Consider the following 13,311-nt stretch of genomic DNA (forward strand, 5'->3'; position numbering starts at 1 on the left):
TAGGCTGTGCTGCACAGCCCAGGTGTGTGGGTAGACCACACCATGCAGGTGCCTGTAAGTAACTCTATGGTGTTCGCACGATGACGAAACCATCTAATGACCAGTTTCTCAGAACGTCTCCCCATCATTAAGCGGTGCCTGACTGTATATCCTCTTCCATTACTTTATTTCTTCTGATAGGACCCAGAATGTCCTGTAAGATGCTCTTGGTCCCTTGCTCAGGACCATTTCGAAGTCTCTGCAGTAGCTCACGGTGTTATCCTGGATCACACAGGATCAAAAGGAGGGGTGGAAGTCAAAGCTTCCTTCCCCGCTGCTGGCCCCTGCTGGTGTCTTCCCCTCCCTCCTGCACGCAGATCCCGCCAAAGGTGCTTTTCCAGGCGTGGCTGCCGCTGGGGACTGTGGCAGACCAGTCCTAGAGGTCCCATGACACCGGAGGAAGTCACCATGACCCCAGTTTTATACCAAGACCTTGCTCACTGTGCCTGGAACCCAAAAGGCTTTGCAAAATGCTGTGTTCCAGAGCTGGAAATTCCTGGTTGAGCTTTACGGGGGGAGCCAGGCAGCACTGGCTGCATGGCAGACAGGCAGGGCATGTCTCTGCCTCCATGAGGCACTTGTCAGCAGCATGGCTGCAAAGGCTGATGAATCTTTGTTACTGACGGCCAGCCAGGAGTGATTCCGTTGAGTTTTATAAGCTGAGCTGTGAGGTTAAAGCCAACGTTAAATGATCCACCCTGAGTAGCCTTCAGGGCTGCTGGCTGAGAGCAGCCAAGTGACGACTGGTTGGATCCGGGCCCTGTGGGTTGCATGCCTCTGGAGAACGTCTTTACCCCAAGAGCAGGGTCTGGGAGACTAAGCCTGGAGCAGGCTCTTCTGGAATCTGGTCTCCAGCCTGACGAGAGGAGTGCATCCTTTGCATGGACTCGGGCAGGTGAGCTTGGCAGAGAGAACTTTCCACTCATGGGAGAAATCTCATTTCCTGCTGACCACTCATCCCTGTGTGAGATGAGCCTTCCCTAGAGAGGGGCCCTTTGCTGAGAGGGGCTCCCGAGGGCCCGGGTCCTGCTGGTGTAGGAGCTCGCAAAGGGCTTTCCAAAGCCAGTTCTGACGAGACAAGCCTTTTGAGCCAACTTTTGGAGCTGACTTCGTGTGAGACACAGTGTTACAGTAAAGTCAACGGGTAAAGGGACAGGAAGATGTGAACTGTCTCCCAGACCCCTGTGGCCAGGCGGACCCCTCCAGAGTTCAGAATTCAAAGGAAGGCACCCTTTCTGTTTGATGGTGGGGCAGGCCTGTGGGTCCTGGACTGGAAGGCTAAGGTCATATCCTTTCTAGAGAAGGCTTCAGATGTAAGGAAGAGAGCTTGTGTGCCAGGCCCTAGAAGGCCCTGTGCCCCCTGCTCCCAGGCCTGCACTTGGAATTGCCTGGGGAGGAAGTGAGGGCAGGGAGGGAGGATGAGCTAGGAGGACTGCAGCCTCCAGCAGCCGTGGGTGCAGCTCTACAGGCTCTGGTGCCGAGTGGCTGCTGTGGACACACAGGTCCTGAGGGCAGCCTGTTGTTTGCAGGATGTGTTTGAGATGAGGTTTGCCAAGATGCCTGATGAGCCCGCGGAAACGCCAGTGCTGCCTGCACCTGCGGCCCCCGTGGTGAGCAAGGGCACTGAGAGCAGCCGCAGCAGCGAGGAAAGCTCGTCGGACTCAGGCAGCTCAGACTCGGAGGAGGAGCGGGCCACGAGGCTGGCAGAGCTGCAGGAGCAGGTGAGCGCTGGGCTTGCTTGTGGCTTCCCCTGCACGAGCCACTTGTCCCCCAGCAGCGTGGGGGTCCTTCAGGGCAGCATCCTCAGGAGGGGCTTCCTAGCAGAGCAGCTCTGCGCCCCCCAGGTCTGGGCAGCACCACCCTGACCCACAGGCACACACGGGTCTGGCATATTCCTGGAGACCTGGTGGCCTTGAGTGGGGGCTCAGGGGTTATGTGTGTCTCACCCTGCTCCAGAAAGGTCAGGGAGGAACTCGCAGAGCCCACGGCAATGCCGGCCGAGCGGTCACTTGTGGCAGGGCAGGGCGTAGGCTCCAGGGGTCTTGTGGGGACACGGCCATCCTGCCCTGACGAGCTGTGATTGGTGCCTCCCTCCTCCTCCTTTGCCCCACTCTTCTCCCTTGCAGCGGGGGACTTGTGTTGCTCCTCGTGGAGTTGTTTTGAGGGTGAACTGAGAGTAGGGGAAGTGTTATCCCGACCGCCAGCCAAGGGCGTGATTTCCGGGGCCTCTGGCGGAGAGGAGATAGAGCAGAGCCGCTAAGTCAGGAGGAGGACAACGTGCCAGTCAGGGCCCCAGGCACAGAGATGGCCCGTGGTCACCCGAGCTGGGCTGGACATTTGATTTTGAGATGGCTAGCACACACTGCTGGGAAGGCAGCTCTGAGGTGTGGCCGTAGGGCTGGCAGGGTTCCCCAGGCCGCCGCAGCTCCTCCACCTGCCAGTTGTGTAGCCGTGTCCTCCCCCACCAGGAGGCGGCTGCCGAGATGAGAAGTGTGTGAGGCACTGAGCATTCTGCTGGCCTCAGACCGGGCGCTGCATCAGTGTTAGCTGCTGGCATGGATCGTTCTAATCCTGTAGACCTACTGCATAATATCCAAATGCCTTCCCAGAAGTAGCAGTTGAAAATCTCCTTTGTGCACGCATTTAAACCTCTAGAGTGTTTCCTCGTCTGAAAAATAATAATCATAAAAGTATTTGCTGCTGTTATTGAGCACCTGTTGTGCCATCTTCCCCGTGCTGAGCCCATGACCAGCCCCACGTGTGGCCCTCGCAGCCACCCTGGGTGGCAGGAACCTTATCCCCACTGCAGGTGAGGCAGTCAGTGACTTGCCAGCCGTCCCACGGGGTGAGGGGCATAGCAGGGCCAGAAGTGGTCTGCCCCAATCTTCTGGCTCCCCAAAGCAGGGGGAGCCCAGTGCTCCTGGGTCACCTCCCCACACAACTGAGGCGTGGGGCGAGGCGTGGGGCCAGCCAAGCCTGGGAGCGCCCGCTCACTGCCTGCTTTCTTGCAGCTGAAGGCTGTGCATGAGCAGCTGGCAGCCCTGTCTCAGGCCCCAGTGAACAAACCAAAGAAGAAGAAGGAGAAGAAGGAGAAGGAGAAGAAGAAGAAGGACAGGGACAAGGACAAGGAGAAGCACAAGGCAAAGGCCGAGGAGGAGAAGAAGGCCAAGGGGGCCCCACCCACCAAGCAGGCTCCGCAGAAGAAGGCTCCCGCCAAGAAGGCTAACAGCACGACCACAGCCGGCAGGTGGGCGCCAGCACGTGCTCAGGCCTCTGCGAGCCCAGCGCTTCGCATGTCGTAGGTGCTTGTGTAGCAAACGAGTGCTGGATCTGGGGCTTTCTGCCTTAGCTGCGTGGAAACCAGGCTGGGGTTGTGGGGAGACCGTGCAGACCAGATGAGACCTCTGCAGAGAAAGTCAGAGGTCCAGGGGCACTGCTCAGCTGTCCGTGGGGCTGGCCTTGGTCCTGGTCATTGACGTGCTCACTGCCTGGTGGAGATGTCCACATCTCAAAGCTTTTGGGACATTGTTCTGATCTGGGCCAAGGATCTTTACTGGGGGAGTTGGGTACTCCATTCCTGGTTCACCCAGTAGGCAGGGGGTCAGGGTGGTGGAATGGTGACTTGGCACAGACTCAGACCCTGGTCCATCCAGACTTCTTATTTAACTCCTGCTGTGTCCTGGCGCTGCCCCGAGGCACACCTGCCCTGGACACGCGGGAACGACAGAGCGGGATGAGGCTTCTGGGGAAGGAGCTCAGAGCCAGGTGGGAGGGAGGCTTCCTGAGAAGGTGACAGCCACGTGGGAGCAAGCTCAGCAGCGGAGGGTGAGCAGGGGATCCAGGAATAGGAAGCAGCGGGTGCAGAGCCATAGAGGCCAGTAGAGCGTGTTCCCTTGGGGAATCAGGACAAAGTTGGCACCACTGAAAAAGGACAGGTTGGGAAGAGAGGTGAGTTGAGGCTCTGAGGTTGGCTGGCTCTGCTGAGATGATGTTTGCATTTTATTTTCAGAGCAGATGAAGGGGACCTATGAAGGACTTAAGCTAAGAGTGGTCAGATTCCGGCAGTGTGGAGAGTGGGTCAGGAGAGGCGGGAAGGGAAGGGCAGCTGTCCCTCTGGGGGTTATGCAGGCAAAAGAGGTTGGTGTGGCAGTGGAGACAGAGCGAGTTGTTCTGAGGGCTGTGTGGGAGGCAGGAGGGACAGACCTCGCTCCCTGGAAGAGGAGCAAGAGCGTGGGGGGTCCTGGGGTGGCCCATGAGTGAAGATAGTGGCAGAACACCCATGCTCTCCCCTCGCCTGTGCTCTTCCCTTCTCTCCCTCCCTCTCTTACTTCTTTCTAGAGCAGGATGCAGAAGCCAGCTTTTTTATACGTCATGTCTGGTTTTGGTGTCAGTATAATGCTGGCTTCAAAAATGAGTCATGTGAGGGCCGGCCCGTGGCTCACTCGGGAGAGTGCGGTGCTGAGAACACCAAGGCCCCGGGTTCGGATCCCATATACGGATGGCCGGTTCGCTCACTGGCTGAGCGTGGTGCTGACAACACCAAATCAAGGGTTAAGATCCCCTTACCGGTCATCTTTTAAAAAAAAAAAAAAAAAAAAAAAATGAGTCATGTGGGATATAATATTCCAGAATTGCTAGGACCAATTTAAAAAGGAGTTGGGAAGTGTCTCCCTCTTCCGTTTTCTGGGGTAGATTTATGGAATTGATGTTAATTCTTAAATGTTGGTATAATTCACTAGCAAAACCATCTGGGCCTGGAGTGTTGGTTGTTGGAAGGTTTTCAACCATTAATTCAATCACTTTAACCGACACAGGACTGTTAGGGTTGTCAGTTTGTTCTTGAGTGAGGTTTGGTGGTCTGCGCCTTTCGAGGCATTACTTCATTTCTCCCAAATTGTCAAGTGCACAGACAGAGGTCTGTTCATAGGGCTCCTTTTTTATCCTTTCAGTGTCTGTATGGCCTGTAGTGATGCGTCTCTCCTTTCATTTCTGATCATTGTGGGGTTTTTTGGTCATTTGTGTCTTTTTTCTTGGTGAATGTGGATAGAGATTTTTATCAGTTTCATTGTTATTTCCAGAAACTGGTGTTTGATGTCACTGGGTTTTCTGCTCTCACTCTCATTTCTGGTCTTCCCTGTTGCTCGTGTCATACTGGTTCTGCTCTCCCTTTTCTAGTTTAAGGTAGAGGCCTAGATTACTGACTGGGGACCTTATTTTTAAATATAAGCATTTAATGCTATAAATCGCTTTCTTTTGTGGTGGGGGGGCAGAACCCTTGACCCTGGTGTCGTGACAGTGTGCTCCAACCAACTGAGCTAACTGGCCAGACCGAATGCTGTGAGTTTCGCTCTGAATACTACGTTAGCTGCAACCCATAAATGTTGAGGTTTTGATTTCATTTTCATTTAGTTCAAAATATTTTCTACTTTCACCTCAGATTTCCTCTTTTACCAGTGAGTTATTTAGAATCATGTTGTTTAATTTCCAAATGTTTGGGGATTTTTCCAGATGTGTTTCGGTAATTGATTTCTAGTTTAATTCTGTTAGGGTCAGAGAACATACTTTGTATGCTTTTAACACTTCAAAATTTGTTAAGGTTCATTTTATGGCCTAGAATATGTCTGTCTTGGTGAATGTCCATGTGCACTTGAAAAGAACATGCAGCATTATGCTGCTGTTGGGTGGAGTGTAGTGCAAATATCAGTTTGGGGAAGATCTTAAAGGGCCCAGATGAAGAAAAGTGTGTCAAGCAGGCTGATTTGGTGTTCAGTGGTGGTCAGGTCTTCTCTACTCTTGGTGATTTACTTGTTTTATTTTATTTTATTTTTATTACTATTTTTTTTTCAAAAGATGACCAGTAAGGGGATCTTATGACTTGGTGTTGTCAGCACCACGCTCTCCCAAGTGAGCCATGGGTTGGCCCTCACTTGTTCATTAATTACCAACAGAATTGTTGAAATATCCAGCTATGACTGTGGGTTTTTAATCTTCCCTTTGGTTTGGTTGACTTTTGCTTGGTGTGTCTTGAAGCTTAGTCTTTAGATGCACCCATGTCTAGGACTGTGATGTCTTCTTGGTCAGTTGACCCTTTTATTATGACGCAGTGTTCCTCTTTTGTCCTCATAATATTGCTTGTTTTGGAGTCTGCTGTGTCTGAAGTCAGCAGAGCCCCTGCAGCTTTCTTTTGATTAGTGTTTGTGTGGTATATTTTAAGTGTGGTTGCGTGGGCCGCATGTGAGTTGGGTCTTGTCTTTTATCTAAGGTCATCTCTTCCTTTCAGTTGTTGTGTTTAGACCATTTATATTTAACATTCATTATTGATGTAATTGGATTTCCGTCTGCTGTTTTACTATCTTCTGTCTGTTCCCTCTGTTGTCTGTTCCTTTGTTCCCCTTTCCTGTCTTCTTTTTGATTATTTGAATACAGAGATCAGTTTTTGACCTGTCGAATTTGAGGTACTTGTGGGACACTGGGAGGAGCTGACCTGCACAGCTTCCTGGCCAGGAGCATCTGTTCTGATCTGTGAAACAGGGTCTCCCCTGTATCTTTGGAATCCCCAGACAGTCTGCCTGGCTCTTCTGGCCCAGGGCACAGCTTTGGGTGTGCCTCCTGGGAAGAAAGCAGTCTGCTTTGGGAAAGAAGGGAGCTGGGCAGGGCAGGAGGGGCTTGGGGGTGGTGCAGAGGCTCCTGGGACAGGTAGATGGGGACTCGACGCAGCGCTGCTCTGTCTTCTGCCTCAGACAGCTGAAGAAAGGTGGCAAGCAGGCGTCCGCCTCCTACGACTCGGAGGAGGAGGAGGAAGGCCTGCCCATGAGCTACGACGAGAAGCGCCAGCTCAGCCTGGACATCAACCGGCTGCCCGGGGAGAAGCTGGGCCGGGTGGTACACATCATCCAGTCACGGGAGCCCTCGCTCAGGGACTCCAACCCCGACGAGATCGAGATTGACTTTGAGACTCTGAAACCCACCACTTTGCGGGAACTGGAGAGATATGTCAAGTCTTGTTTACAGAAAAAGCAAAGGAAACCGTTCTGTAAGTTGTCTGGGCAGAGCACGGTGCTCAAAGTCCCCTCCCCGCACTCCTGGCAGCCCCCATGGAGTGTGCGTGCACGCATGGCTGTGCGCTCTCCCGGCACCTGTTCCCCCATTTGTACCCTGAGGATCTGTTTGTGCTTTGCCAGAGGCAGGGGACCTGGGGCTGAGACCCGGCCCAAGCCCTACCCAGCCAGAGCCCTCCTTCCCTGCTCTCGGGGAGGGAGCAGCACTTGGGTGCCTTGGCCTCCACCTTGCCCAGGAGAGGCAGGACCCCCGGCCCCATTCATTCAGGGTCTAGTGAGGGACCTCACCACATGCCTTCCAGTGGCTCCACTTGGGGCCCTGGCTGCAGGTGACCTTCCCAATGGCCTGTTGCCAGGGCAGACCAGCTTCCCGTGTGATGTGGACCCCCCTCCCTTTGATTGGGGTTGAGTGTACAGAGGCCTCACAGAATGGACTTCAGCACTGGCCCCAGCTTTCCTTGGAAGCTGATGACCTCATTGGACAGGAATGAGTCACCACCTGGGTCTGCGGGTCCTAGACAGGGAGAAGGGAAGAGAGGGTAGACCAGGTAGCTCTCTCTGCTGCAGGAGAGCTGAGCAGTGGTGGCGGTCCCCACAGACCACCCAGGGCATGGCGAGGTGCACCTCAGCCTGCGTGCGGCCAGCCCCTCGGGTGTGCTCAGTCCTTACTTGCTCTGAAAGGGGCACCTACCTTTCCTGGATGGAGAGGCCGTGTGACGCCATGTTGTCATGGAAAATGACCCGCGGTAAGCCACCCATCGACTTGGAGGTGGTGACGCAGCAGTGTCAGGCGGCAGAGGCCAGGCTCCAAGACTGTGTCAGCCTTACTGCTCAGGCAGAGGGAGAGCAGTAGCTACGGTGAGGGAAGCCTGGCAGTTGGAGGGGCTGGGCAGCAAGTCACAGCCCTGCCCTCCACACGGGGCACGTTGGCCAAGCCACATCTGTCTGTGCACCTGTCAGCAGAGTGGGAATGGCCTGTCTCACCTCAGGGTTCTTTTGGGGGTTAATGGAAAGGCCTGGCACGTGAAGAGGGCTCCATAGCTGGGGGTGCAGGTGGTTCTGGATCATCCTGGTGTCATTTTTGCCACTTGGGAAACTCGGCGATATCTCTGCAGTTGTAAATGTACAGGCCAGAGAGGCCCGTCGGGTGGCGCGGACAGCGTGGAGGGCTGGGGCCGTGGCCCCCTGGGTGCAGCCCCGGCTCCTGGAGTGGCCGCAGGGAGCGAGGCAGCTGCCTGGAGGCGCACGGGGTGGCTCACCTTCCTGCCACCTGCCTCCCCCGTGGTCTCAGCACCCTTCTGTCCCTCCACAGCAACAAGTGGGAAGAAGCAGGCGGCCAAGTCAAAGGAGGAGTTGGCTCAGGAAAAGAAGAAGGAGCTGGAGAAGCGGCTGCAGGATGTCAGCGGGCAGCTGAACAAGAAGCCCGCCAGGAAAGGTAGTGCGGGCTGGGGGGCTCAGGGCACGGCTCCGCTCCCGCTGTCTCGTCTGGAGGGTGGGGCTGCCAGCAGGGGCTTGGCCACCAGGCAGACCTGTTTCAGATGGTGGTCCCACCACTTGAGCAGCTCTGTTTTCTTACATGAGGTTCTTAACCTCCCCTAGCCTTATCTGTAAGCTGGGGCTGCACCCTGACCTTGCAGGGAGGTCTCGTAGATGCGAGGTTGTGAAGGCACCACGTTCCAGAACACCCTGGACAGATGGACACCCCAGTCAGCTGTTCCCTTGGTCCCCAGCCTCTCAGCAAGCTTTCTGACTGTCGCCAGCCAGCAACACTAGTTCAGTGTCATGCTGTGATCACCACGGCAGGGAGGCTCTGACCCCACGCCTGTGCTCTGGGGCCTTAGGGTTAGGTAGCAGGTCTTGGATTCCTTGCCTCCTTTTTCTGGAACCTGTAGGAAAGAGCAAATACCTGTCTCTCTGGCCTCCTCAGGAGCAGACCTCTGAGATACACACATGGGGGACACTGGAGTCCAGGTGGTGGTCAGAGGCCCACAGGCTTGGCAATCAGAGTCGGGTCTTGTCTTGCTGGGCCCCCGCTTGCCCAGCGTCAAGACAGGGTCCACAACCCTGCCTGCTTGCACGGAGGCCTGGGGTCTCCTTTGTTCATCCCTGGGGTGCGGAGATATCAGCTGCCGGTGTCTATCATTGCTTGTGGCAGGGGGCTGATCTTTCCATGGGCGACCTTTCCCCACATCTCATCAGTTCCTGTTAGTGGGCTGCGTTTGTTTTTGTTCCATCTTGGCACATTTAGATAGTCTCATTGATCTCATTGACTCATTTCAACAAATTATTATTAAATGACCAGGTCAGGAAACAGGCAGATTGTAGCATACTAGTGGCGTGGTGGCATGTGGCTGGGGTGGCTATGCGGTGAATGGTGAGTGGGCAGTGAGCCTCTCCCTGCCCCGTGTGTCTCCGCAGAGAAGTCGGGCTCTGTGCCCTCAGGAGGGCCATCCCGGCTCAGCAGCAGCAGCTCCTCTGAGTCGGGCAGCAGCAGCTCCAGTGGTTCCAGCTCCGACAGCAGCGATTCAGAATGAGTGACTCTGGACTTGAACAGAGCAGAACAGATGTCGCACACACCGAGACTCTGCAGTGTCCCCTTCTATGGTTAATATACTATTTCTGTTCCATGGTGTGCAGGTTTTCTTTTTCATTCAGTGTTACGATATCTTCCAGTTTTGCTTTCATAGGTCAGAGATCTTTCTTGTGTGTGCATTAGACTTTTTGAGAAGGCGTGAGCTCTGCATAAAGTCTTCTCTTCGTAACTGAATTCAATGGTTTGGAGACGACAACTTCAAATGCTAACCCGATGACCGTAGAAAACCGAGTGAGGTGTGAGCTGAAGGACCTTGCAAGATCCCTTTTCGTATGCCCGGCCCGGTCTGTAGCTCCAGAAGGAATGTCTTCAGAGAGGGGTCTCTATAGGGTGCTGTTTGGAAGCTGTTGGCTTTGCACACTGGTGTTCTCACGCGGCCCCACTCTCTGCAGGGGCTGAGGAGGGGTGTGCTGCTTGTGAGAATCAGGCTGGGCATACATGAAAGGGTCCTTGCGGCCCCAGACCAGGTCACCGAGCCTCTGGGGTGGGGCCCCAGTAGGGGTGGGCATGGAGCGGGGAATGTTGAGTTTCTCTGGACGCAGCTATGCCCGGCGCTCCTGGGAGGGAGCACGCAGCTGCGTGGGCAGTGTGCAGGGTTCCATACACTGAAACTTTTACCTCAACTTTAAAAAAAAAAAGAAAAGATTTAAAAAAAAAAAAAAAAAAAGGAGACTTTTTTGTAAGGTTCAGCAATTTTCTACGAAAGCCCAGCCCGATGTGTGTCCCCATGTGCCAGCACTGCCCGCTGCTGCTCACTCTGGAAGCGTTTTCCCAGTTTTATGTACATATAAATACTTTATTTATTAACATCATTGGTCATTTTTTTTTTTAAAAAAAAAAGAAAAACTGCAAAAGAAATGCATTAAAAAAAGTAGCCGAAATGCAGGCCTTCCAGTGGTGGCACGAGAGCCCGCCCTGCCCGGGGACGCCTGCCCCAGGTGCTAGTCCCTGTGACCCGTGCTGGTGCTCAGTCTTGTCTGCGCACGCTCTGCCCCGGTGCATTGGGGTTTTTGGTTTTCTCCTTTTTTTTTTTGTATGAAATTTGGAGACTTACAAGTATAGACAACTTTCAGCTACAGCACGTTCTAATTTTTTATTTTGTTTATTCTTTTGTATTCACTTCTGGTTCTTTAGGACTGCTTTAAAATAAATCAATTTAGGGAACCCCAATTATATAATATAAACTTTGTAATCTGACAGAAAAAAAATGTATAGTAAATCTAAGTCTTGATTTTTAACTTTCTATTGTAAAAAATGATAATAATATACAGAGTTTAACAGAAGGTTGTTTGGGTTTTGTTTTTCCAGAGGCTGCCATAGCCTTTGAGTGCAGGGATGCCCCAAACTGTCTGATACGCTCAGCACTGGGCTTCGGCCTCCCAGGCCTGCAGGTGGGGTACCTGCCTCTCCCTCCGCCAGCCTCCAGGGCCTGGCCAGGCTCTCCCGGGCCTGTCTGTCCTCTTCGGGCATGGAGGAGTCTCGGACCTGGAGGGTTGCCTCCGTAGAGATCGCACAGTGCTTGCTGCTCAAGCATTCTCATAGGTAGCCCAGAAATGACCGGAGCAGGGCGTTCTCCCAGACACCAAGTGAGGGGGGCCTTGAGGTGGGTGCTGGGTGTGGAGCTGTGGGGTGGCCTGTCCTTTTGCCCAGTGGTCATTGCTTTCTGCCAGCGCTTCTGGACGGATATAGGGACCAGTCATTAGTATCCTAATGGGTGGCAATTGTTAAAAAGCATAAGGGTGATTCAGAAGCCACCACCCCTTAAAGACATAGATATACCCTTAATGAATACAGAACTCTGATGAGGAAATGAGTAGATTACCATTTTCCTAATTGCTGGTGATTCTGACATTTGGTGAGTTTTTGACTGGTCTGTTAAACTTTCAATTAAGTTTTGTTTATGATAAAAATATAAATTAATTTTAAAATTCCCATTTTTAAAAGTTACCTTTGTTTTTCAAAGGTTATTTTTTAAACAGATCCTCAATGGGATATTTAATGGTTTTATGGTTTTAAGGAATTAACACAGAAGTGGCAGGTCCGCATACAGGATCTGACTGGTAACGTGCACATGCACACGTCTAGGTGATGCAGACCCTGAGCAGAGGCTACCTGGGGGTGTGGGGTGCTGGCAAGCACCCTCAGCTGCAGGGTGGTGAATGTCACCTGTGGGAGCCCATAGGCAGGAAACGTCTGCATCCCGGGGCGTCTCCTTACCCGCTAGTCCTCTGTGGACGGTGGCATCGCACCTGCCTCTGCCCCTTCGACCCGGCAAGAGTCTGCTGGCACTGACAGCTCCCCAAGGCTGTCGTCCCTTCTGAGCAGCTGTAGTTCATTGGTGCTGTAACTTTTTTAAAGCTTTCTGTCCAGACTTCAAATCCAATTTTAGAGTTTTGGAGGATTGCAACGTCCTCCGCACCCTCGATGTCAGACTGCGGGGTGACTGTCATGTCCTGTTGGGAAGAGCACAGTTGCTCAATGTGGTGGTCCCCCGAGAATCGTAGGGCAGCTTTGAACACGCATTTTTCAAGGGGAAAGAGCAGTGATAAGTAGGATCGTCACGTGCAGGGAATGGATCTGAGAACTCTCTAAGTGACCCCTGGAGGCTGAGGGGGCAGGCTTTGGGTGTTAACTAAATTCCAGGGACCCCTCCTCATTCTGGGCGCCATCATCTTACTTACAAACTGTAAGACACGTGTCTTTTGTGTTCGTTTTTGGTTTTGTTCTTTTGCAGCATTCAAGCCTTTCACAGTCGTTTGGAGAAAACAACACCCACGTAAAGGATGCGTCATATCCAGTTTAGTGCTGTTTCTTAATACTGGTATAACACTTCCAGGAAGTTTTTCTTTTTTATATTTAAAATGTTACTTTTCTGTATGATGTGCATGCAAGTTTACGGTAACTTTTCTTAAACTTTTTAGTGCCGTTTCTAGTATATTCCTGTAAATGTCAGTTACTGAAAATAAGTCCCATGTAAGTAGTTTTAGCTTGTTTATTGCAATGCTGGCCTCAACACAACAGAATAAAAATGGTAGAAAGTACTCTTTGATGTTTCTGGTAATCATGGACTCTTCTCCTGGGGCATCTGTTTTGTTTTCATAATAAAAAGAAGAGAAAAAGACAGTATGTGCGTTTTCCTGGGCTTCCTCTGATGGCTCCCAGTGTCTGCTGGGGCATGGAGGGGCTCTGGAGGCAGCCGGGGCTGGGGGACCCCTCCCTGGTCCATGAGGAGGGTTGTGAGCACCTCACTCTACATCCTGCAACTCAGCAGAAGTACCTGGAGCATCCAGAAGGAGTTTTAAAAAAACGCTTAAGTAGCTGTTGTCCTCAGCCCTGGCGGGGAGACAGCAGGATTTAGGGGGCATCACTTCCTGTCTCACCGAGAAGGCTGCAGCCGCTCTCTTCAGTTGATTGGCTTTCTAGAACGAGTCGTCTTCTTTGTAGATGGACAGGTTTTCTGCTGTGGTCCTCGCCTGCTCATTTGTCCCCTCCCCTGTAGACTGAGGTGATGCAGGCAGCAGATGCTGAAGTTCATGTTCAGTCTGCACAGATAGACCTGCAAGTGAAACCATGTAAGATGGGCTTTCGTGCTGAGGTTTGGTCACTCTAAGTACAGACCTG

At 52.7% G+C, this 13,311-nt stretch overlaps 1 protein-coding gene across 2 annotated transcripts in view; it reads left to right on the forward strand.

The window, feature by feature from the left end:
• Positions 1-12,731, forward strand: part of BRD3 (bromodomain containing 3) — a 35,233-nt gene extending 22,502 nt beyond the window's left edge. For both annotated transcript variants that reach the window (XM_063081847.1, XM_063081848.1), the window contains exons 8-12: positions 1,569-1,760; positions 3,051-3,286; positions 6,780-7,072; positions 8,410-8,532; positions 9,516-12,731. In XM_063081847.1, the coding sequence (XP_062937917.1) occupies positions 1,569-1,760; positions 3,051-3,286; positions 6,780-7,072; positions 8,410-8,532; positions 9,516-9,631 (960 nt within the window). In that variant the 3' untranslated portion in view covers positions 9,632-12,731. The remainder of the gene's footprint in view (positions 1-1,568; positions 1,761-3,050; positions 3,287-6,779; positions 7,073-8,409; positions 8,533-9,515) is intronic.
• Positions 12,732-13,311: the final 580 nt, after the last annotated feature.

The sequence above is a fragment of the Cynocephalus volans genome, chromosome 17 (assembly GCF_027409185.1).
Source record: "Cynocephalus volans isolate mCynVol1 chromosome 17, mCynVol1.pri, whole genome shotgun sequence".
Lineage (NCBI taxonomy): Eukaryota > Metazoa > Chordata > Mammalia > Dermoptera > Cynocephalidae > Cynocephalus > Cynocephalus volans.